The sequence below is a fragment of the Dendrobates tinctorius genome, unplaced genomic scaffold (genome assembly GCF_039654945.1).
Source record: "Dendrobates tinctorius isolate UK_male_01 unplaced genomic scaffold, ASM3965494v1 ptg000275l, whole genome shotgun sequence".
Classification (NCBI taxonomy): Eukaryota; Metazoa; Chordata; class Amphibia; order Anura; family Dendrobatidae; genus Dendrobates; species Dendrobates tinctorius.
Window position 1 is genome coordinate 707,559 of NW_027361942.1, and position 25,746 is coordinate 733,304.

Here is a 25,746-nt window from a genome sequence, read left to right on the forward strand (position 1 = left end):
GCACGCTGTTACCAATGTCGACAGTTTGGTCATCCGGCTAACAGGTGCCCGCAGCGCTCTAAAAATCGAGCACGTACCATGGTAGTAGGTGGGGGGTCTACCTGAAATGAAACCCTTTTCCCCCAAACCAGTATTCCGAGGGACGTTAGATAGGGCAGAAGGAAACTTCATGTCCTTGTCCTTCGCCCAAAAGCACGCTATTCTGCTGGTACTACTGCCCCATCCCATGACCATCAGGGTGGTTGACGGTGCACCTTTACCATCTGAGGTTACACACCAGACAGCATCTCTTGGTCTCTCAATCTCACCCTCTCATCACGAGACGTTGTCCCTGTTCATTTTGCCAGATGGCATCGACCAGGTGCTTCTCGGAGTTCCATGGCTCCGCTACCATTCCCCTCATATAGATTGGTCTTCGGGGAGTATACTGGGTTGGAGCAAGAACTGTGAGAGAAGGTGCATAAGTGGCAGTGTTCAAGTAACGTCCACGGAGGTGCCCGCGGATCTTTCCGCGCTCCCTACACACTACCGGCATTACGCGGACGTCTTCTCCAAAAAATCTGCAGAGACACTTCCGCCACACCGTCCTTATGACTGTCAGATAGACCTTTTGCCAGGCGCGGAACCTCCTAGAGGTCGCGTGTATCCTATACCTCTCCCGGAGACGGAGGCCATGTCACAATTTATCCGGGAGAACCTGGCAAGAGGGTTTATCAGGAAATCGGTGTTGCCAGCCGGTGCAGGGTTCTTCTTCATGCAGAAGAATAGTGGAGAATTGCGTCCCTGCATTGACTACAGAGGTCTCAATGACATTACAGTGATAAACAAATACCCTCTCCCTTTGATCTCTGAGTTGTTTGACAGGTTGCGAGGGGCCCGGATCTTTACGAAATTGGATATGCGGGGGCGTACAACCTGATCCGCATACGCGAAGGAAACGAGTGGAAGACAGCCTTTAATACCAGGGATGGCCACTATGAGAACCTGGTCATGCCCTTCGACCTCTGTAATGCGCCTGCTGTCTTCCAGGATTTTGTAAATGACGTCTTTCGCGATATGCTCTCTGTGATGTACAATGTCTGCAAGATATGTTTTCTGTTGCAATGTGCTAACAAACCCTCCATTTTCTTTGAGAAGCTGCCTGCCAGTGTCTCAGTTACATTGCACACTACAGCAGCTTCCCTTCCCCCGAGTGCCATAAACCAATTTCCTGCCACCCCATTTGGCTTCTCTCAGCCTCAGCTGAAAGAGAAGAAAAAAAAGTGCGGGAAAAACTTCTTTGTTTGAAACGAATAAAACTATGAGAGACTATACCATAAGAACCAAATACCCTAGAGATATGAAAATCACATTTTTGTAATCCGGGCGGTCACAGCGTCGCTGCCGTGGTTCTTGCGAAGCCTAATCCTTTCAGAACCTGAGATATGTGTTCCAGCTAAACGGTGTATCAGAACTACTGCATATTTGGTCTTGAATTATTGTACTCAACAAATCACAACCAATGATGCCCTATATGTGTCTGTGCGGGCTGCCCCCATGGAGTTATGATTAGTATAAGTTTTCTAGTGTAATTCTAAATCCAAAAGGGAGAGGTGGGATTAACCCAGCATGCATCTCTCCGTGATGTCACATAGCAAGTCTATAAAGCATTTCCTGGACAAAACCAGGGCAGAACAGCTCAAGTCGTCATGCTAGAAAGACCCAGATGAGCGGAGAAGTGCAGCTCCGCCTCCACCCACCTTAGCCGCATGGTCTGCCTAAGGAACAATATGGAACTGTGAGTGTAATCTCTTTGTTTTCTCCACTTTTATTTTATACCTGTACTGTACATATTTTATGTCTCAATTTTATAGCAACTTTGATCTGTAAGCACTGTCCTCTTTTGGAAAATAAATGGTATAATTATTTAGATCTGTCTCTATGCTCTAAGAATCGAACTGTACGCCTTTGTTAGATAATCGCTACTAATTCAAGGGGTTTGCCACAGACCCTCTTAATTTAACACTGTGAATTAAGTAACCGTGACTGGTGGCAGCGCGTTGTGTACGGCTATTGCGGCTTGCTGGCAGTCTAGAAGGGTCTTATATAGCTGAATAAGGGTCTGCGGCACCAGCATTCATAATTCCCTTACTGCAGAAGCCTAATTGCCGGTTCACAACAGGCAGCCCGTCCGGCGACCAATTATCCTAGGTGCAGTTCCCTGACTGACCTGAGGGTAAGGGGGGCGCCGGAGAGCTGCAAGTTCCAAAGTGGAACTGAGAAAGTGGGATATACATAAATCCCCACAGTACTTGGAAGATTGATAGCAGTGGTGGGGCATCCAAATTAAACTCCCCCTGCGGCAAATTGTAGAGCGAGATTAGCTTGCTGGATATTTTTGGTCACATGGTGCCAGTGTTGGGATAACTAAGATAAGCCCCACTGCGCCTGTGATAGCCGTGTGCCGGCATTGTGTCTCGTCCCTCCGTCCGCTGATACACCCAAGTCAGTGGTGGGACTGTGACATAGTGGTGACACAGGGTCCGCTGTCCGTCACGTTTTGGTGGCAGCGGGACCCCCGTTTTGTCGCCCGTAAGTAGACGAACGGCGGTGGGCTGTTCGTCACATATTGGTGGCAGCGGTGGGATCATCCTAGAGCATTAGTGATTTGGTTTGAGCAATCATTCCTCTCACTAAAGACCTGCACGGTTCCTGCGGGAATCCTGCATCATAGGTTTTGGAGAACAGACTCAGTGGTTACTAGTCCTGAGACATTAGTGTGTACATGCAAGTATCCCCCTCCCGTTTCTTCGTTTTTCTTTTTCTATCTTTTATTTGGCAACCATGGTGGCGATGACAGTGGAGTGGTATCAGAAGCAGAAAAAGGACACCCTTGCTGGGTTATGCACGTACCGAGGCATAGACGCCGCAGGCGGAACCAAAGATCAAATGATCACGGCTCTAGTGCAGCTGGACAACGACCAGAATCCAGCGAGCGCAGAAGTTGGCCCAAGTGGCAATGGGGCTGCAGCAGAGGCTCCACTCCTGAGCGCTGGCCCCACATTCAACCAGAACGGGGTGGACCCCTATCTGCAAATGGCCTTGGACGAACTCCCCGCCGAAGACAGTGATGGGCGGGTGAGGCTGATCCAGCAAGCTCGAGAGAGAGCAGAGCAGCGAGCCGAGCGCCAGGCGGAGAGAGCTGAGCGCCAAGCTGAGGCTGAGAGAGCCGAGCGCCAGGCGCAGAGGGCCCATGAACTGGAGGTACTCCAGCGGGGTGGGAATGCCCCCACAGCCCGAAGCCGTGAGCCCAGCAGCGTCCAGACTCCTAAACCCCGGTCAGAGCATTTTCCCGTGATGGAAAAGGACGGGGACTTGGACACGTTCCTGCGAGCCTTTGAGAAAGCCTGCAGACAGTACCAGCTGCCTAGAGACCAATGGGCAAGGTACTTGACCCCAGGGCTAAAAGGCAAAGCCCTGGAGGCATTTGCTTCTCCTCCGCCAGAAGCCGATGACGACTATGTCGCCATAAAGCAGGCGCTGATCGCCAAATACCGGCTGACACCTGAGGTATACCGAAAGAAGTTCCGGCACCTCCAACGTGGCCCACATGATAGCTACAGTGATGTGGTGCAACGACTCAGGACCCACTTTGACCAGTGGATCCATGGACTGTCCGTTGAAACCTTTGAGCAGCTACGGGACCTGATGATCAAAGACCAGTTCCTGCATCTCTGCCCAGCAGAAGTCCGACAGTTCATCCTGGACCGCGAACCAACGAACGCGGACAAAGCGGCGCAGATCGCCGACAACCACGAGGCCAACCGGAAGCCCGAGACGCGGAGGCCAGTCGCCACCAGCTGGAAAGGGGGTAAGCCAGCAACCAACCCCAATGCCCCAGCTAGCCGTCCCTCCGGAGGCCCTGTCCCTGTTGCCAACAACAGGCCGGCTACTGACAGTCGCCTGTGTCACCACTGCCAGCGGCCTGGTCACTTCTTTTACGCCTGTCCGAACAGGCCGAAGAACCCCCCAGCCAAGGCCCCCGGGCCCAACGCCTCTGTTCTTTTGGTGGGAGGTGTGGTTGGGAGGGCTGACGACAACGTTCAACCTGTTCAGGTGGGGGCCCGTCTTGCTACAGGCCTCAAGGACACCGAGGCTGAACGAACCCTCATCCGTCCTGGACTGGCGGCCCCTGAAGAGTTTGTTGAGGGGAAAACCCTGACTGTCACCGGGATTGGAGGCACCCGTTGTCCCTTGCCAGTGGCATGAGTTTATCTCGATTGGGGTGCTGGGAGCGGGTTGAGGGAGGTGGGAGTGTCTGAAAACCTGCCCACTGATGTTTTATTGGGGACTGACTTGGGGCGGATGGTTGCATACTACGTCCCTGACACCCTTCCCCAAACTGATAATAAGGGTAACGTTAACCCTGATGATGATGATGATGATGACGGGAAACTGAATGTGTTACCTGCTAATGCCTTGATGAGTAATGATGCAACTAACAACCATTCTTTCCCCAGGTATGATGCTGATGTGAATGTGCCAAAGCAAACCGATAACCATTCTTCCCCTAGGAAGGATGATGATGAGGTTGATGTATCTGTGCCGACTGAACCCGTTAACCCTTTCTTTGAAGCGGTAGATGTGTCCACAGGTACCGAAGTGCTCAGCCCCGTCACTCTGCGGAGTGAGACGGCTGAGGAACCCCTGGCAGGAGTAAGCAACGGTGCTCAAGAGAATGGGGAGGTGCATGGGGACCATGAGGAAGGTAATGCCATGCAGCTGACCAGTGCCACCGAGGAAGGTAACTGGCCCATAAGTAGCCCTGCTCCTGAAGTGTTGGGGGTGGATGGGGAGGTAGAGCCCAGGGCAGCACCAGCTGGTGGGTCTGTAGAAATCCCCAGGGAGGCAGCATACATAGCAGCTGTCACACGCAGTCAGAGTGCCCAGATCGCAGGTAACGCACTGTCTTCTGGACCCTCTGCTGCTACAGGAGAGACTGAACCAGAGGTGAACCCAGAGCCGGTTCCAGAGGGTCCCAGTAAAGAGGGGACCCTGACGTCACTTCTGGCAGCCTCCAGCATGGAGTTCCAGGCTGCTCTGCACTCAGATGCCAGCCTGGAGAAATTGAGAGGTCTCGCCGAGACGCCCACCTCCAAGTCTGATAAGGAGAGGGTGTTCTGGGAACGAGGAAGGTTGTACCGGGAGACAGTACCCGGAGATCCTAAAAAGGAGTGGTTGAGGGAAAGACAGCTGGTCGTCCCCTATCAGTTCAGAACCGAGTTGTTGCGGATTGCCCATGAGATTCCACTCGCTGGACACTTGGGGATCAGCAAAACAAAGGCACGGCTGTCTCAACACTTCTATTGGCTCAAGATGGGGACAGAGGTAACACACTACTGCCGCTCCTGTGCCACCTGTCAAAAAGTGGGTAAGGCGGGGCCTGCTCTTAAGGCTCCCCTTATTCCTTTGCCGGTGATAGAGGAGCCTTTCCAGAGAATCGCGGTGGACATTGTAGGACCGCTGTCCGTCCCCAGCAGCTCCGGAAAGCGATACATTCTCACCGTGGTAGACTACGCTACCCGGTACCCAGAGGCAGTAGCTCTGTCTTCAACCAGGGCAGATAAGGTGGCTGACGCACTGGTGACCGTCTTTTCAAGGGTAGGATTTCCCAGGGAGATGCTTACCGATCAAGGGCCCCAATTCATGTCTCGCCTAATGGAGGCTCTCTGTGAGAAAATGCAGGTGACGCACCTGGTAACGAGTCCGTATCACCCACAGACTAATGGTTTGTGTGAACGCTTCAACGGTACCCTCAAACAGATGCTCCGCATACTGGTTGAGACCCAAGGGCGCGACTGGGAGCGGTACCTCCCACACCTGCTGTTCGCTTACAGAGAAGTTCCGCAGGCCTCGACCGGGTTCTCCCCCTTCGAGCTCCTGTACGGCAGGCGAGTTCGGGGAACCCCTTGGGTTGATAAGAGAATCCTGGGAAGATGAGCCAAACCCCACAGAAGTGTCCATCGTGGATTATGTCATGCGCTTCTGTGACAAGATGCAGACCTTGACGCAGTTGGTGCATGACAACATGACGCAGGCTCAGGCTGACCAGAAGCGCTGGTACGACCAGAACGCCCGGGAGCGGACCTACCAGGTGGGTCAAAAGGTCTGGGTGCTGGTCCCCGTACCAACGGATAAGCTTCAGGCAGCCTGGGAAGGCCCATACGTCGTCCACCAACAGCTCAACCCGGTCACCTACGTGGTCACGCTTGACCATGCTCGGGGTAGGCGCAAGGCCTTTCACGTCAACATGCTGAAGGCGCACTACGAACGTGAAGCTTGCGTCCTACCGGTCTGCAATCTGCCAGAGGATGGGGAGGAAGATTCCCTCCTGGACATGCTGGCCCAGGCCAAGGCCAATGGGTCCATTGAGGACATGGAGATAAGTGGTTCGCTCACCGTGTCCCAGCGGTTGCAGTTGATGGCCACCCTGGAACTCTTCCGGCCCGTGTTCACCAACCAACCGGGGAGGACGGAGTTAGCGGTTCATGAGGTGGACACCGGGAATCACGCCCCATTACGGCGAACACCCTATCGGATCTCTGAGACGGTGCAACAAGTCATGCGCCAAGAGATCGATGAGATGTTAAGGCTGGGGGTGATTCGACGGTCAAAAAGCGCATGGGCTTCACCTGTAGTCCTCGTACCTAAAAAGGATCGAACCACCAGGTTCTGCGTGGACTACAGGGGGCTCAACGCCATCACAACCTCTGATGCCCACCTGATGCCGTGCATCGAGGATCTGCTCGAGCGGTTGACAAACGCCAACTACATATCCATCATGGATTTGAGTCGGGGATACTGGCAGATTCCCCTGAGCCCAGAGGCGCAGGAGAAATCCGCCTTTATCACCCCCTTTGGACTGTACGAGCCCACGGTCATGCCCTTCGGCATGAAGAATGCCCCTGCCACTTTCCAGCGGATGGTCAACCACCTGCTTCGGGGACTGGAGGAGTACGCGGTGGCGTACTTAGACGATATTGCCGTCTTCAGTTCCACCTGGGAGGAACACCTTCAGCACCTCCAGGAGGTGCTCAAGCGTCTTCACCAGGCAGGCCTGACCATCAAGCCGGGGAAGTGCCAGATAGGCATGCGCGAGGTCCACTACCTGGGGCACCGGGTAGGCGGGGGTTCCATGAGTCCGGAGCCAGAAAAAGTGGACGCAATCGTGTCCTGGCCCACCCCCAGGACCAAGAAACAGGTGAAGTCCTTCTTGGGCACTGCAGGGTACTATAGGCGGTTCGTACAGGACTATAGCGCCCTTGCCAAACCCTTGACTGACCTCACCAAGCAGAGGCTACCCCAAACAGTCAACTGGACAGATGACTGTGAGGCGGCTTTCCAAGCTTTGAAAGCAGCCCTGTGCAACTCTCCAGTGTTGAGAGCAGTCGACAGCAGTCGCCCGTTTCTGGTACAGACCGACGCCAGCGAGTTTGGCCTCGGTGCTGTGCTTAGCCAGGTCGACTCGGGGGACCAAGAGCACCCCGTGTTGTACCTGAGCCAGAAACTTTTGCCGAGGGAAGTGGCATACTCGACCATCGAGAAGGAGTGTCTGGCCATGGTGTGGGCACTGCAGCGTTTGCAGCCCTACCTGTACGGGCATGCCTTCACGGTGGTAACTGACCACAACCCTCTGAGCTGGTTGCACACAGTGTCCAGAACCAATGGAAGATTGCTCCGCTGGAGCCTTGCCCTTCAACAGTACGATTTTACTGTAAAACACAGGAAGGGCAGTGAAAACGGCAATGCCGATGGGTTGTCCCGCCGGGGCGAACCCGCTGAGGTGCGCATGGCCGATTACCGAGAGGTAATGCCTCCTTAGCGCCCTCTTAAGGGGGGAGGTGTGATGTACAATGTCTGCAAGATATGTTTTCTGTTGCAATGTGCTAACAAACCCTCCATTTTCTTTGAGAAGCTGCCTGCCAGTGTCTCAGTTACATTGCACACTACAGCAGCTTCCCTTCCCCCGAGTGCCATAAACCAATTTTCTGTCACCCCATTTGGCTTCTCTCAGCCTCAGCTGAAAGAGAAGAAAAAAAAGTGCGGGAAAAACTTCTTTGTTTGAAACGAATAAAACTATGAGAGACTATACCATAAGAACCAAATACCCTAGAGATATGAAAATCACATTTTTGTAATCCGGGCGATCACAGCGTCGCTGCCGTGGTTCTTGCGAAGCCTAATCCTTTCAGAACCTGAGATATGTGTTCCAGCTAAACGGTGTATCAGAACTACTGCATATTTGGTTTTGAATTATTGTACTCAACAAATCACAACCAATGATGCCCTATATGTGTCTGTGCGGGCTGCCCCCACAGAGTTATGATTAGTATAAGTTTTCTAGTGTAATTCTAAATCCAAAAGGGAGAGGTGGGATTAACCCAGCATGCATCTCTCCGTGATGTCACATAGCAAGTCTATAAAGCATTTCCTGGACAAAACCAGGGCAGAACAGCTCAAGTCGTCATGCTAGAAAGACCCAGATGAGCGGAGAAGTGCAGCTCCGCCTCCACCCACCTTAGCCGCATGGTCTGCCTAAGGAACAATATGGAACTGTGAGTGTAATCTCTTTGTTTTCTCCACTTTTATTTTATACCTGTACTGTACATATTTTATGTCTCAATTTTATAGCAACTTTGATCTGTAAGCACTGTTCTCTTTTGGAAAATAAATGATATAATTATTTAGATCTGTCTCTATGCTCTAAGAATCGAACTGTACGCCTTTGTTAGATAATCGCTACTAATTCAAGGGGTTTGCCACGGACCCTCTTAATTTAACACTGTGAATTAAGTAACCGTGACTGGTGGCAGCGCGTTGTGTACGGCTATTGTGGCTTGCTGGCAGTCTAGAAGGGTCTTATATAGCTAATAAGGGTCTGCGGCACCAGCATTCATAATTCCCTTACTGCAGAAGCCTAATTGCCGGTTCACAACAGGCAGCCCGTCCGGCAACCAATTATCCTAGGTGCAGTTCCCTGACTGACCTGAGGGTAAGGGGGGCGCCGGAGAGCTGCAAGTTCCAAAGTGGAACTGAGAAAGTGGGATATACATAAATCCCCGCAGTACTTGGAAGATTGATAGCAGTGGTGGGGCATCCAAATTAAACTCCCCCTGCGGCAAATTGTAGAGCGAGATTAGCTTGCTGGATATTTTTGGTCACATGGTGCCAGTGTTGGGATAACTAAGATAAGCCCCACTGCGCCTGTGATAGCCGTGTGCCGGCATTGTGTCTCGTCCCTCCGTCCGCTGATACACCCGTGTCAGTGGTGGGACTGTGACATAGTGGTGACACAGGGTCCGCTGTCCGTCACGTTTTGGTGGCAGCGGGACCCCCGTTAGTGTCGCCCGTAAGTAGACGAACGACGGTGGGCTGTTCGTCACACTCTCTACCTTGGTGGTGGTCTACATGGATGACATCCTCATCTTTTCTCCAGATTTGACCTCCCACCTGAGACATGTCTGCAAGGTATTCGACCGTTTGCGGGCGAATTCTCTCTTCGCCAAGCTGGAGAAATGCCAGTTTGAGCAGGAGTCCTTACCGTTCCTGGGCTATATCATCTCGGCCCAGGGGTTGGCTATGGATCCTGCCAAATTGCAAGCGGTAATGGACTGGCAGGAGCCCCATTCTCTAAAAGCGGTGCAGCGCTTCTTGGGGATCGTTAACTATTACATCCCCCATTTCTCCACACTGGTAGCTCCTTTGGTTGCTCTCACCAAGAAAGGAGCCAATCCTAAGGTTTGGTCAGAGCAGGTCTCCATGGCCTTTTCGTCTCTGAAAACCCATTTTGCTGGTGCTCCCATCCTCCACCGTCCCGATGTAGATAAACCCTTTATCCTAGAGGTAGATGCCTCGTCCATCGGTGCAGGAGCAGTCCTTTTCCAGAAGGATGCTCCAGGTCGGAAGCATCCCTGCTTCTTCTTCTCAAAGACCTTCTCACCGGCGGAGAGAAACTACTCCATCGGGGACAGGGAGTTGCTGGCCATGAAATTGGCCTTTTCTGAGTGAAGACATCTCCTGGAGGGAGCCCAGTTTCCCTTCCAGGTGTACACTGATCATAAAAACCGGGTCTATTTACAAACAGCCCAGCGCTTGAACTCTCATCAAGCTAGGTGGTCGCTCTTTTTCTCCCCCTTCCGCTTCACCTTGTACTATCTGTCTGGAGAGAAGAACGTCCGTGTGGATGCTCTCTCTCGCTCGGTGGTCTCAGAGGAGGAAGAGGAGGCTGAGCCTCGGCTAATTGTCCCCACTGAGAGCCTGAGGACCGTGGCCCCGGTTGCTCTTGAGGCAGTACCGCCGGGCAAGACCTTTGTCCCTCCTCGCCTGCGACCAGAGGTCCTCACGTGGGCTCACACTTCCAGGGTGGGTGGTCACTTTGGCAATAAGCGTACCACAGAACTCCTGTCAAGGTCTTATTGGTGGCCGCACATGGCTCGGGACACTAAAGAACACATTCAGGCATGCGTCTCTTGTGCTCGGAACAGGTCCTCTAGACAGAGGCCGGCAGGGTTACTGTATCCCTTGCCGGTGGCAGACAGACCCTGGGAGATGGTCGGCATGGATTTTGTGGTCGGCCTGCCCAAATCTGGTGGCAGCACGGTCATCTGGGTGGTCACCAATCATTTTTCTAAAATGGTGCATCTGGTGCCACTCGCGCGGCTGCCTTCCGCTCGTGGTCTCGCCGCACTGTTCATAAAGCAGGTATTTCGTTTGCACGGTATGCCAGACAAAATAGTCAGAGACCGAGGTCCCCAGTTTGTGCCTCGATTTTGGAGAGAGCTCTGCAGTCTACTCAGTATCGAGCTCAATCTGTCCTCCGCATTTCATCAAACAGGTTGGTTGAGAGAGCCAATCAAACTCTGGTCACATACCTGCGACATTTTGTCTCTGCCAGGCAGGATGACTGGGCATCCTTACTACCGTGGACTGAATTTGCCATGAATAACGCAGTGGCTGATTACACTGGTCAGACGCCATTCCTTCTTAATTACGGCCAGCATCCGCGCGTCCCCGTCCCGATGCCAGTGTCTTCCACTGATTCCAGGGTGACAGACTGTGCAGTGGAGGCTCGCGACATTTGGGTTCGCACTCAGGATGCCATTCGATTCTCCAAAGAGAGAATGAGGGCGTCTGCCGACACACTTCGGCGCCCCACTCCAACCTTTGCCCCTGGCGACTTAGGGTGGCTCTCTGCCCGAAATATCAAACTACGGGCCGAGTCCTCCAAGTTCGCGCCGCGATACATTGGTCACTTCAAGGTCCTCGAGCGGATCAGCTCAGTGGTCTACCGTCTGGCTCTGCCACCACACTTGGCCATCTCTGATGTCTTCCACGTGTCCCTTCTCAAGCCTGTTCACATGTCGGGGTTTTCTGAGTCATCTGCCGGGACATGAGACTTGTCTTCGGACGAGTTTGAGGTCAACGCCATTGTGGGACGCAGGATTGTGCGTGTCAAAAAATTTTATTTGGTGGACTGGAAGGGTCATGGTCCTGAGGCCCGGACCTGGGAACCAATGGAGAATATCCACGCCCCGCTCCTGGTCGCGGCATTTGAGCATAGCGAGGCTCAGAGGGGAGGGGGCCCTAGGAGGGGGGGTAATGTTAGGTGTCGGGTTCCTGCAACTGCACAGCAGGAATCCAGAGCCTTGCATTCAGCGGTCTCCCATTCTCCATCGACTGCTCAGGAGCCTGCACAGCAATCACGGCGTCCCAGAAGCCCTGATCAGACCAGTTCTGTGGGTATGGCTGTTGCTGCCACCTCTGGGCCAGCAATAGCAGCGCAGGCAGCTCAGCAGCAAGTCACTCCAGAGGCTAAGTCCTCCCGTCGTGCTACTGGGCATGCTCACGAGACGATCTCCCATTGGAGATCGGGAGTCACATGCTCAGGTCCTTCTTGTGATCTGATTGGTCCATCTCAGGGATTTGGAAGCTTGCGGAAGTTCCCAGCTATATAAGGTTCGCATGGCCACTCGGCCATGCGCTAGTATAGACTCTAATTGCTATCTGTGTGAATGATGATGAATGCATGTGCCTGCGAATGACTCTGTCAGGAACACCGCACTGCACTTGCTCACTGAGCCAGTGCGCGTGTCCTGAGTACAAAAACAACAGTGCTGCTCAAAGATACCAGTGGAGCGGGCAGCAGCGGTGACTATGCATGCTCCAGGGACCTGAAGCATGTGACTGCTGGGGGCGTGGCCTAAGCTCCACAGAGCTAGAAGCTGCAGGGAAACTCCTAGAAAGGTAACTACAGGACAATGTTACCAAGGGGCATAGACAGAGACAGAAACCAGATCAAGCCGGGTCAAAGCACAAGATAGCAGGACAGTACCAAAGGGTTCAGAGCGAATAGTCAGGTCGTAGCAATAGATCAGAAAACCAGAACAGGTATTAGACAGTACAATAGGGGTAAACTGTAACGGAGTAACGATAGCCAAGCCAGGAGCTCAGAACCGGAAAAGACAATAGTACCAAAACTAGAGATGGAGTACAGAGTGAGGGAACAGGCCGGGTCATACACAGGAAGCAAACAAGCAATGCAGTATCCACGCACACCAGGGGTCAGACACACCAGAACAACAGTATAACTGACAGAGAATGCTAGTCTGGAGTGAGAATAAATACCCCTTCCAGATCCAAAGAGAGGCCGGCAAAAGTTAACCCTGTGAGAACAGGATATTAACCATGTCCTAACCATGACAGTACCCCCGTCTTATAGTCCGAAAAATATGGTATTTCAGGCTAGTTTCACACTAGCGTATTTTACATGCAGCGCACGGCACCGCTAAGCCCCGCGCCCTGCCTGCCCCGTCCGGTCATCTCCTCCTACTATCGCACACGGCCGCATGCGATCTGCGCACCCTATCTTTAGCATAGGGTGCGCAGACCGTGCGCTGGCCGTGCGCTAGTAGGATTTGTGCGTGCGGTGCACACTTTTGAAGGTGCGCCGGTGTGCGCCAAACGCAGCATGTCGGTGTACCTTCAAAAGTGCGCAGCGCACGCAAAAATCCTACTAGCGCACGGTCTGTGCACCCTATGCTAAAGATAGGGTGCGCAGATCGCATGCGGCCGTGTGTGATAGTAGGAGGAGATGACCGGACGGGGCGGGGCGGGCAGGGGGCAGGGCTTAGCGGCGCCGTGCGCTGCATGTAAAATACGCTAGTGTGAAACTAGCCTCACACAGGCAAATCCAAACAATGAAACAGAATGATGCTACTCTAAGTGCAGCCTCCCTGGCCTTTACTAAACAGGCCACATGGCTGCCATGTTCTTTCTATTTAAGCCTACACTAGGCCCTGACATGTACACAAACAGGAACAAACTCACAGTAGTGTTGGGGACTCAAGTTCAGTCCCTGGGGACCCCAGAAGTCCCTACAGTGGTGCACACAGCTATCTGGCAGATCTGTGAAATGTGGTCTTCTCGATTTAGGGTCCTGGAGGTGCTCCTGGAAACTGTAAACCCCTTTCTCGGTCTCTTCGTGGCTTCTCAAAATAGCACAGGACAGCCACCTTTGCTACACCCAAAGGGTCTATCCAATTTTATAAGTCCAATACATCCCAGGCTGTGCGAGCTTTTACACAGCTACAAGCACAGCCATTCTCAGCAGCAGCTTCCTTCTCTCTCTCTTACAGGCTCAACTCCTCCCCTCTTCAGTCTTGGGCAGTTCATAGCACAGTCTTTTGCAGGGGGAGCAGAGCATTCCATCACACCAAACAAGGGGTGCGGTCTCTTAAAGTGGCAGCGTATCTCTTACTGTCCATAACAGCACCACCCTCTTACACACAAATGCTGCAGAGCATGTGGTCTACCAGAGTGCTGGTGACTGATCACAGCATATACTATACAGTGAGCGGTGGCTGTAATTGTTCCTGTTACGTGTTACGGAACCACTCAGCACCCAGAATATGTTGTGCAGTTATATGTAAGTATAATAGGTTCCATGGGAGATGCATGTCCCTAATGCATCAGCCCACAGGCTGCGCCCCTGGGCAGAGGGGACACAATATTCTCCTTTTGTCCGCCCTCCCCCCACCTTTGTAATTCCCACAGTGAATATCGGCAGGCTCCGGCCACCTGCGGCTATTGTAATGTATGTCTGGCCTGACGCTTGTCTATTGGCCTGCCCTCTGTATCTGTGTGATATATTCTGTGTCCTGTGAGTAAAGTGTTGTCAGACTGGAAATACGTGGAGAAGCAATGATCTTTTATATGCGCCCATGTAACCAAGGAATTCCAGCCAGCGTCATTCATTCAGACTCCTGCCAAAGCAGAGTGGACCTGCGGAAACACGGGGTGGTACTGAAAGAGGTACCCGAGATTGGAAGACCCCGTTACACTGGTGACAGCTATGCGGCCATCGCGAAGGAGTGCCTGGCGGTAGTATGGGCACTCAAAAAGTTGCAACCATATTTGTATGGACGACAGTTTTCCCTCCTAACGGACCATAATCCCCTAGTCTGGCTTAATCGGGTCTCCGGAGACAATGCCAGATTGCTGCGGTGGAGTTTAGCCCTACAACCTCTGGACTTCACCATCCACCACAGACCCGGCAAACAAAACGGTAACGCCGATGGATTAAGTCGACAAACGGAACTTGTACCAACCCCATAAACTTCGGTCATCCCCAAACCGATCCGTTAAGGATCAGACTGTGTATGCCGATCACGTCGCTGAAAAGGGGAGCCGTGTTACGTGTTACGGAACCACTCAGCACCCAGAATATGTTGTGCAGTTATATGTATGTATAATAGGTGCCATGGGAGATGCATGTCCCTAATGCATCAGCCCACAGGCTGCGCCCCTGGGCAGAGGGGACACAATATTCTCCTTTTGTCCGCCCTCCCCCCACCTTTGTAATTCCCACAGTGAATATCGGCAGGCTCCGGCCACCTGCGGCTTTTGTAATGCATGTCTGGCCTGTCGCTTTTCTATTGGCCTGCCCTCTGTATCTGTGTGATATATAGTGTGTCCTGTGAGTAAAGTGTTGTCAGACTGGAAATACGTGGAGAAGCAGTGATCTTTTATATGCGCCCATGTAACCAAGGAATTCCAGCCAGCATCCTTCATTCAGACTCCAGCCAAAGCAGAGTGGACCTGCGGAAACACGGGGTGGTACTGAAAGAGGTACCCGAGATTGGAAGACCCCGTTACAGTTCTGTTCACAGCCTCGATGGCTGGAAGTGAGCAGCCGCAGGCACATACTGTACATAACTTCATTGTCTCCCTGTGCCTTCATTTCCAATAAGCTGGATAAAGAGGGTGTCAGAGAAAAATTAGAATCCATAAGACCTCTCCGGATAGGAGAAAGAGCTGACATTTCAAACTTCAAACCCCTTTAGAAGTGGGAACTTATATTAAACATACGGGGGGGAAGGAAGAAACTAATTATAACAAGTGAAACAAGGACATTTTAAACATAGGAAGAGCTTCAATCTCCCTTTGAAGCAGAGACCTCCTGCAGTGTTCAGCTAATTTCAGCAGGACAATTTGCTGGGAAATGGACAACCAGTCTGAGATTCATTTCTCCGGCATAAGCTTCCTTTGATTAAAGGAACTCTTGTGGCCTGGCTGATGCCAGTGGTCACATATAAGTATTTGGGTTTTAATTAATCTGATATTTATCGGATATAGATATTCAACGTTGTACCGAAGCAACAGACCTGACGCATTCACCCATATTGCCATGGGGCCACTAGAATCCCTCAAACTTAAAAACATTCCAATAGCTGATGTTACCCAGGTCATGTTTGGTAAATGCTCAATAAATAACTTGGCAACAATATCTACAGCCTGGGACCTCCAGGGGCGAAGATATTCTGAAGGTTGGAGATCTCACAAGATTCCAACAGGCTCAGCACGTCCCACAATCAGCCCCCATATGAGCTCATCAAGGGGAGGTGTGTGGCATCAATCCAATAAAAGGCAGTATTTGGGTCTGGGTCATTTGTTAGTCCCGGCAGGTGCAGCGTGTTGTATGTTCTTTCTGTTTTCCCAGGGTGCTGCCCTCCGCTAAGCTCAGAGACATTTCCGTTAAATCAGGTTTAGTACTTCTTTTTTGTTATCCTTTTTATTTTATATAATTGTTTATTCCTATTTGGTATCATGTATATTTTTATAAAAACTGCCTATCTTTCTGGGTTAACAATATAAAAATTACTAACTCTGTAAACCTCATCCTTGAAGCCATATGCTACTAGATTATGGTGGAAAATCCAGGAGGAAGATTTGTCATGAATGGACTAGTACAGGACCATACTGCTACTGGTGAGCACTGCACCACCGACCGTTCTGTCACATGGTAATACAGTGATGGCAAACAGCATGGCATGGTGGAGGCTACACACCGGGGAGAGAGGGATACATCTCACCAGGGGCAACAGGGTGCATGTTATACACTGTGGGTGGGCGAGCGGCCAGATATTAGATACCAGGAGCACGGGTTCAAAAGTTATACACTGGGATCTGGATGTCAGATGTCATACACCGAGGGCAATGAGGATAAATATAATACCCCAGAGGTGAAAGAAGTGAAGGACAAAATGCAATACAGTAATTAAGATGGGTCTCCCAATAAGATTTTCCATATAGTGTAAACACACGGTACATACATAGATATATGTAAAATTAATACATACTTCATACTCTGCTTACCTCCCATGGCACAAGCTCATCCGGAACTGGGTGTCGGACTACTTTATAGTTTGGATATTGCAGTATCCTAGAGTTCACATGGTACAGACACTTTTTGTCTCCTGTGGTATCTGAGATTGATACAGCATCAGAATCTGAGGAGGCGCCGTGAACTATGGAGAAGACACAAGAACACACTGAGGTGAGGAAAAGCAGAGCACTGAGGAGAGCACAGAGGAGAGGACACAGGAGACCACTGAAGAGAGGACACAGGAGACCACAGAGGAGAGGACACAGGAGAGCACAGAGGAGAGGACACAGGAGAGCACAGAGGAGAGCACACAGGAGAGCACACAGGAGAGCACTGAGGAGAGCAAGAAGGAGAAGACACAAGAGAGCACACAGGAGAGGACACAGGAGAGCACAGAGGAGTGGACACAGGAGACGACAGAGGAGAGGACACAGGAGAGCACTGAAGAGAGGACACAGGAGAGCACTGAGGAGAGCAAGGAGGAGAAGACACAGGAGAGCACTGAGGAGAGGACACAGGAGAGCACTGAGGAGAGCAAGGAGGAGAAGACACAGGAGAGCACTGAGGAGAGCAAGGAGGAGAAGACACAGGAGAGCACTGAGGAGAGCACTGAGGAGAGGACACAGGAGAGCACTGAGGAGAGGACACAGGAGAGCACTGAGGAGAGGACACAGGAGAGCACTGAGGAGAGGACACAGGAGAGCACTGAGGAGAGGACACAGGAGAGCACTGAGGAGAGGACACAGGAGAGCACTGAAGAGAGGACACAGGAGACCACAGAGGAGAGGACACAGGAGAGCACAGAGGAGAGGACACAGGAGAGCACAGAGGAGAGGACACAGGAGAGCACAGAGGAGAGCACACAGGAGAGCACACAGGAGAGCACTGAGGAGAGCAAGAAGGAGAAGACACAAGAGAGCACACAGGAGAGGACACAGGAGAGCACAGAGGAGTGGACACAGGAGACGACAGAGGAGAGGACAAAGGAGAGCACTGAAGAGAGGACACAGGAGAGCACTGAGGAGAGCAAGGAGGAGAAGACACAGGAGAGCACTGAGGAGAGGACACAGGAGAGCACTGAGGAGAGCAAGGAGGAGAAGACACAGGAGAGCACTGAGGAGAGCAAGGAGGAGAAGACACAGGAGAGCACTGAGGAGAGGACACAGGAGAGCACTGAGGAGAGGACACAGGAGAGCACTGAGGAGAGGACACAGGAGAGCACTGAGGAGAGGACACAGGAGAGCACTGAGGAGAGGACACAGGAGAGCACTGAGGAGAGGACACAGAAGAGCACTGAGGAGAGGACACAGGAAAGCACTGAGGAGAGGACACAGGAGAGCACTGAAGAGAGGACACAGGAGAGCACTGAGGAGAAGACACAGGAGAGCACAGAGGAGAGGACACAGGAGAGCAATGAGGAGAGGACACAGGAGAGCACTGAGGAGAGCAAGGAGGAGAAGACACAGGAGAGCACTGAGGAGAGGACACAGGAGAGCACTGAGGAGAGGACACAGGAGAGCACTGAGGAGAGGACACAGGAGAGCACTGAGGAGAGCAAGGAGGAGAAGACACAGGAGAGCACTGAGGAGAAGACACAGGAGAGGACACAGGAGAGCACAGAGGAGAGGACACAGGAGAGCACAGAGGAGAGGACACAGGAGAGCACAGAGGAGAGGACACAGGAGAGCACAGAGGAGAGCAAGGAGGAGAAGACACAGGAGAGCATTGAGGAGAGGACACAGGAGAGCACTGAGGAGAGGACACAGGCAAGCACTGAGGAGAGGACACAGGAGAGCACTGAAGAGAGGACACAGGAGAGCACTGAGGAGAGGACACAGGAGAGCACTGAGGAGAGGACACAGGAGAGTACAGAGGAGAGGGCACGGGAGAGCACTGAGGAGAGGACACAGGAGAGCACTGAGGAGAGGACACAGGAGAGCACTGAAGATAGGACACAGGAGTGCACTGAAGAGAGCAAGGAGGAGAAGACACAGGAGAGCACAGAGGAGAGGACACAGGAGAGCACAGAGGAGAGGACACAGGAGAGCACTGAGGAGAGGACACAGGAAAGCACTGAGGAGAGGACTGTCATGATTTGTAGTTTTGCCCTGTCCTGTATTTTGTATAATATGTAATTTAACTTTTCTCTGGTTGTATTTGCTGTAAATTAACCATGTCTCCTTCCCCAATACTTTGCAATGTCTTGTGATGTACCTGGACCATAATCTAATTTAGGCTTGTGTCAACAGCTAGTGGAACTTTGGCTATTGTTTCCTAAGCAGAAGATAACCTACAATACACATCCTGTAGACTCAGTGGAGCCCTTACATTTCTAGAATCTTCTGATGGACCAAACCATTGAATAGTAGGTGTGACCCCTACCCCCCTTCACATGGGCTGATTCCAAGAGCCCTGACAATACATTCGTGTTTTAAGATCAGTTGTGATTTGAGTGCAGACGTGAAGGAGTCACGAACTGAGTTGAGGACAGCTCATGATGTCCGTGGGATTGTGTGGAATCCTGTGGACTATTGCAGGGATTATTGTTATCGCATCTGGCACAAGGACTATCGTGAGGTGCCCGGATTTGTTTCCATCGTGTGGACTTATTGTGGCCTTCTCATGGACTCCAAGGACATTATGGATATTTGATGTTGTATGCTCCCTGCCTTAATAAATCTCGTTGGATCGTCCCTCGGCCTGTTGTCCCTTCTTGCTCTGTCGTATACCCCATCACAAACTGGTTGGCAGCGCTGGGATCAGAGCAGAAGGAATGGAGGACAATGGCCAATCAACATCTGGAACCAGCACCGCAGACTACAAGAACTGGACTGCGGTGAACCTACAAACAAGGGCCCGTGACCTGGGAGTCAGCTACAAGGGACTCTCCAAGGAGGAGCTGATTGAGGCTTTGGAAGGAGTTCGCCTGCAAGATGACGCTGAGGAAGGATCCCCACAGCAAATGGAGGAAAGACTGCAGCCGGAGGTAAATACCCAAAAAAGTCAGTGGGTTGTGTGGTACGAGGAGGAGTTGGCATTGCTGGGAGAAGAGGCTACCATAGAAGATAAGAGGGAGGCCATTCATAGAGCTCAAGAGAGGGCATTGCTGGAGAGGCAGCTCACTGTGGAAGCAGCTAGAAGCTCCAGACAGACTGTAACCCCAGCACCCACCATGAGGGAACTCCCCAGAGTGTCCCGCAAAGACTTCAAGCCGTTTAATGAGGCTTCAGGTGACATTGAGGGCTTCTTCCAGGACTATTCTAGAACATTATGCTGTGACCCCAGACACTTACAGGACCCAATTTCATACTTTAGCCTGTGATGAGGAAGTGTCCTTCAAGATGTATGCCCACAGACTCAAACAAATATGTCATCGCTGGCTGGAGGGAGAGGAGGCCTTAACTTGGGAGACCTTCCTCCAAGTCATCCTAAAAGAGCAATTTTACTTCAAGTGCTGAGATCTGGGAATGGGTGCGTGAAAGGAGACCAGCCACTGTGGAGGAAGCTGCAGCTCTAGCTGATGAGGCTCTCACCATCAAGCCTCAGTGGAAAAAACTACTACTCAGTGAGAAAAAAAACTACCAGCCCCCCAACGCTGGCGGCCCCTGGTCCTTTGGCCTCCAATATGCACCATCCCACTAGACCATCAACTCATGGTGACCTTCGTGTGACTGTGCCTCGCATTACTCCTGCTCCACCTTCGGGACTACGACGTGGAGGAAGAATCCCAGAGCACAGATGTTATAGATGTGGGCAGCCTGGGCATCTGCAATTCCAATGTCCAGGCGTTCGGAGGCAGGACAGCTACAGACAGCCTTTGCCTGTTCATTATCTACAGACACCCTCACCAGGAGAAGAGATGGACTCAGTCCCTGCAGACGTTCTTCTAGGAAATGATGTGGGAAATCTTCATTGCCACTTTGTCGGTGCGGTAACCAGAAGTCAAGCCAAGAGAGCAGCAAATGTGGACGTGTACAACCCATCCATGGAAATGAGGCCACCAGAACTGCCGTCACAGCTGGTGAGTGGTTCTTCTTGTGGGGACAATGTGAGTGTTACTTGGGATAAAGTTCAGTTTAGACAAGAGGTGGATACTGACCCCACCCTAGCTAGTTTTAGAGCTCGAGCTGAGATAGGGCAGTTGGGGGAGAACGGGGAAAGAATTATCAGAGAAAATGGACTTCTGTATCGGGTTAACAATGCTGACTCCCTAGATAAGCCCTGGACTTATAGCAAACAGCTGATTGTTCCTCAGAAATACAGAATTCCGCTATTACACCTTACTCATGACATTCCTACTGCTGGCCATCAAGGCAAAACCCACACTGAGAGACGATTGACTCAATCTTTCTATTGGCCTGGGATTTCCCAAGCCGTAGCGCATTTCTGCCGAACTTGCGACATATGTCAGCGTAGAGGGCGACCCGGAGATCACCCAAAGGCACCCCTGCAACCGCTCCCTATAATAGAAGAACCCTTTCAAAGAGTAGCTGTCGATATCAATGGACCTCTGGCTAAACCAAGTAAATCTGGAAAGCAGTACATTCTCACTGTTGTGGACTATGCCACCCGATATCCGGAAGCTGTGGCCTTGTCAAGTATTTCTGCAGCCAAGGTGGTCGAGGCCCTGGTTACCATTTTCACCAGAGTAGGATTCCCCAGTGAGATCTTGTCAGACCAAGGCTCCCAGTTCATGTCAGAGCTGGTCCAGTGTCTGCGGCGCACCTGTGGTGTACGAGCGATCCGAACGACCCCGTATCGTCCCCAAACAAATGGACTTTGTGAACGATTCAATGGCACTCTGAAGAATATGCTGAGGGCCTTCATTGACAGAGATTCAGACTGGGAGAAGTACCTACCCCATCTCTTGTTTGCCTATCGGGAAGTTCCCCAGGAGTCCGCCGGGTTTTCCCCCTTTGAACTACTCTATGGAAGAAAGGTCCGAGGACCCTTAACCCTGCTAAAAGAATATTAGGAGGGACAAGTTGAAGATACAGGATCCCCTGTTGTCCCTTATGTCCTAAAGCTGCGAGAAACCCTGGCTCAACTCGCTAGTTTAGCCCAGAGTCATGTGCGTATGGCTCAAACCAGACAGAAGACATGGTATGACCTTAAAGCACGCTATCGGGAGTTTGTAGAAGGACAACAGGTCTTAATGATTGTTCCCCATCGGCAGAATAAACTGCAGACAACATGGGAGGGTCCCTTCCGGGTTCTCAGAAAACTTAATGATACCAATTATCTTCTTGCTTTAGATGATCAGGAGCTAAGACAAACGACTGTCCATGTGAATGATTAAGTAGTACCATGACCGGAACCTTCCAATGATAGCAAGCTGTCAGCTAGCTTCAGAAGACGGTCAAGAGGATGAGGACTCCCTACCTGATCTCGTGGAAGCAGCGAGAGCCCCATCCACTGTGGAACAGGTTCCTCTGGGAGATCACCTGGATTCCTTGCAGAAAAAACAGATGCTGGGAGTGCTTCAACAGAGACGTGCTGCTTTCTCATCCCAACCAGGTCGAACCACCGTCACCCAACATCATGTGGACACTCAGGGTATCCATCCCATACAACAGGCTCCTTACCGGGTACCTGAATCTGTTCAAAACACCATGCAGCACGAACTGGAGGAGATGTTACAGCTTGGGGTAATCCAGGCCTCCCATAGCCCTTGGGCCTCTCCTGTGGTGTTAGTACCGAAGAAGGATGGGAGTACTCGATTTTGTGTGGACTATCGACGACTAAACGACCATACCGTCAGCGATCCTTACCCAATGCCCCGTATTGACAAACTTCTAGACCGACTGGCTGGGTCCCGATATGTCACTACCTTGGATCTCAGTAAGGGATACTGGCAAATCCCTCTCACGGAGGAAGGGAGAGAACGGTCCGCTTTTATAACCCCCTTTGGTCTGTATGAATTTCTAAGCATGCCTTTTGGAATGAAGAATGGCCCGGCAACCTTCCAGTGAATGGTGGACCAGATCCTCCGGGGATGTGGTGACTTTGCTTATGCCTACTTGGATGATATCGCCATCTTCAGCCAGACGTGGGAGGAACATCTGAATCAAGTAGCCATTATTCTTGACCTGATCCTTGCAGCCGGCCTAACCATTCGACCCGATAAATGCCAATTGGGGATGGGTGAAGTCCAGTACCTAGGGCATAGAGTAGGAGGAGGGAAGCTCCGTCCTGAACCTGCCAAAATCCAGGCTATTAGAGACTGGCCTGTACCCTAAACTAAGAAACAAGTTATGGCTTTTTGGGCACTGCCAGTTATTACCGAAAATTTGTTTCGCATTTCAGCACTGTGGCCAAGCCTCTTACCGACCTGACCAAGAAAACGATGCCCCAGCTGGTGATCTGAACTCCAGCCTGTGATGAGGCTTTTAACCGGCTGAAGGACGCTCTGGTCTGTGACCCTGTTCTGGCTGCTCCAGATTACAAGAGGAGATTCATTGTGCAGACGGACGCCTCTGCTTATGGACTGGGAGCTGTCCTCAGCCAGGTGAATGCAGCTGAGGACGAACACCCCATCGCCTACCTTAGCAGGAAACTGCTGGACCGAGAAGTGGCCTATGCAACTGTTGAAAAAGAATGTCTGGCTGTAGTGTGGGCCCTAAGGCCGTATCTGTATGGACGAGAATTCACTGTCACTACTGATCACAATCCCCTCACCTGGCTGAACAGAGTCTCTGGGGACAATGGACGCTTACTACGATGGAGCCTGGCTCTGCAGCCCTATAACTTTACCATACAGTATGGAAGAGGCAGCCAACACCAAAATGCAGATGGACTGTCCAGGCAAGAGGAGCCCTGAGTCTGGTCAGCCATGCCTGTGTGTACTTAACAAGCGACCTGTAGAGGTCCCTAGTACGTACACAAATTGGGAGGGGAAGGGATTGTCATGATTTGTAGTTTTGCCCTGTCCTGTATTTTGTATAATATGTCATGTAACTTTCCTCTGGTTGTATTTGCTGTAAATTAACCATGTCTCCTTCCCCCAATACTTTGCAATGTCTTGTGATGTACCTGGACCATAATCTAATTTAGGCTTATGTCAACAGCTAGTGGAACTGTGGCTATTGCTTCCTAAGCAGAAGATAACCTACAATACACATCCTGTAGACTCAGTGGAGCCCTTACATTTCTAGAATCTTCTGATGGACCAAACCATTGAATAGTAGGTGTGACCCCTACCCCCCTTCAGATGGGCTGATCCCAGGAGCCCTGACAATACATTCTTGTTTTAAGATCAGTTGTGATTTGAGTGCAGATGTGAAGGAGTCACGAACTGAGTTGAGGCCAGCTCGTGACGTCCGTGCGATTGTGTGGAATCCTGTGGACTATTGCAAGGATTATTGCTATCGTATCTGGCACAAGGACTATCGTGAGGTGCCCGGATTTGTTTCCATCGTGTGGACTTATTGTGGACTTCTCATGGACTCCAAGGACATTATGAATATTTGATGTTGCCTTAATAAATCTCACTGGATCGTCCCTCGGCCTGTTGTCCCTTCTTGCTCCGTCGTATACCCCGTCACAAGGACACAGGAGAGCACAGAGAAGACACAGGAGAGCACAGAGGAGAGGACACAGCAGAGCACAGAGGAGAGGACACAGCAGAGCACTGAGGAGAGGACACAGGAGAGCACTGAGGAGAGGACACATGAGAGCACTGAGGAGAGGACACAGGAGAGCACTGAGGAGAGGACACAGGAGAGCACTGAGGAGAGGACACAGGAGAGCACTGAGGAGAAGACACAGGAGAGCACTGAGGAGAGCAAGGAGGAGAAGACACAGGAGAGCACAGAGGAGAGGACACAGGAGAGCACTGACGAGAGGGCACAGGAGAGCACTGACGAGAGGGCACAGGACAGCACTGACGAGAGGGCACAGGACAGCACTGACGAGAGGGCACAGGAGAGCACTGACGAGAGGGCACAGGAGAGCACTGACGAGAGGGCACAGGAGAGCACTGACGAGAGGGCACAGGAGAGCACTGACGAGAGGGCACAGGAGAGCACTGACGAGAGGGCACAGGAGAGCACTGACGAGAGGGCACAGGAGAGCACTGACGAGAGGGCACAGGAGAGCACTGACGAGAGGGCACAGGAGAGCACTGACGAGAGGGCACAGGAGAGCACTGACGAGAGGGCACAGGAGAACACTGACGAGAGGGCACAGGAGAGCACTGACGAGAGGGCACAGGAGAGCACTGACGAGAGGGCACAGGAGAGCACTGACGAGAGGGCACAGGAGAGCACTGACGAGAGGGCACAGGAGAGCACTGAGGAGAGGACACAGGAGACCACTGAGGAGAGGACACAGGAGACCACTGAGGAGAGGACACAGGAGACCACTGAGGAGAGGACACAGGAGACCACTGAGGAGAGCAAGGAGGAGAAGACACAGGAGAGCACAGAGGAGAGGACACAGGAGAGCACAGAGGAGAGGACACAGCAGAGCACAGAGGAGAGGACACAGCAGAGCACAGAGGAGAGGACACAGGAGAGCACTGAGGAGAGCAAGGAGGAGAGCACTGAGGAGAGGGCACAGGAGAGTACTGAGGAGAGGACACAGGAGAGCACTGAGGAGAGGGCACAGGAGAGCACAGAGGAGAGGGCACAGGAGAGCACAGAGGAGAGGACACAGCAGAGCACAGAGGAGAGGACACAGCAGAGCACAGAGGAGAGGACACAGCAGAGCACAGAGGAGAGGACACAGGAGAGCACTGAGGAGAGCAAGGAGGAGAGCACTGAGGAGAGGGCACAGGAGAGCACTGAGGAGAGGACACAGGAGAGCACAGAGGAGAGGGCACAGGAGAGCACAGAGGAGAGGGCACAGGAGAGCACAGAGGAGAGGACACAGCAGAGCACAGAGGAGAGGACACAGCAGAGCACAGAGGAGAGGACACAGCAGAGCACAGAGGAGAGGACACAGGAGAGCACAGAGGAGAGGACACAGGAGAGCACAGAGGAGAGGACACAGGAGAGCACCGAGGAGAGCAAGGAGGAGAGCACTGAGGAGAGGACTCAGGAGAG

The 25,746-nt window shown here is 52.0% G+C and overlaps 1 protein-coding gene across 1 annotated transcript in view; it reads right to left on the reverse strand.

The window, feature by feature from the left end:
* LOC141072548 (transient receptor potential cation channel subfamily M member 2-like) overlaps window positions 1–25,746 on the reverse strand; it is a 493,704-nt gene that overhangs the window by 254,234 nt on the left and 213,724 nt on the right. The window contains exon 26 of the mRNA XM_073559813.1: window positions 16,693–16,844. Within this exon, the coding sequence (XP_073415914.1) occupies window positions 16,693–16,844 (152 nt within the window). The remainder of the gene's footprint in view (window positions 1–16,692; window positions 16,845–25,746) is intronic.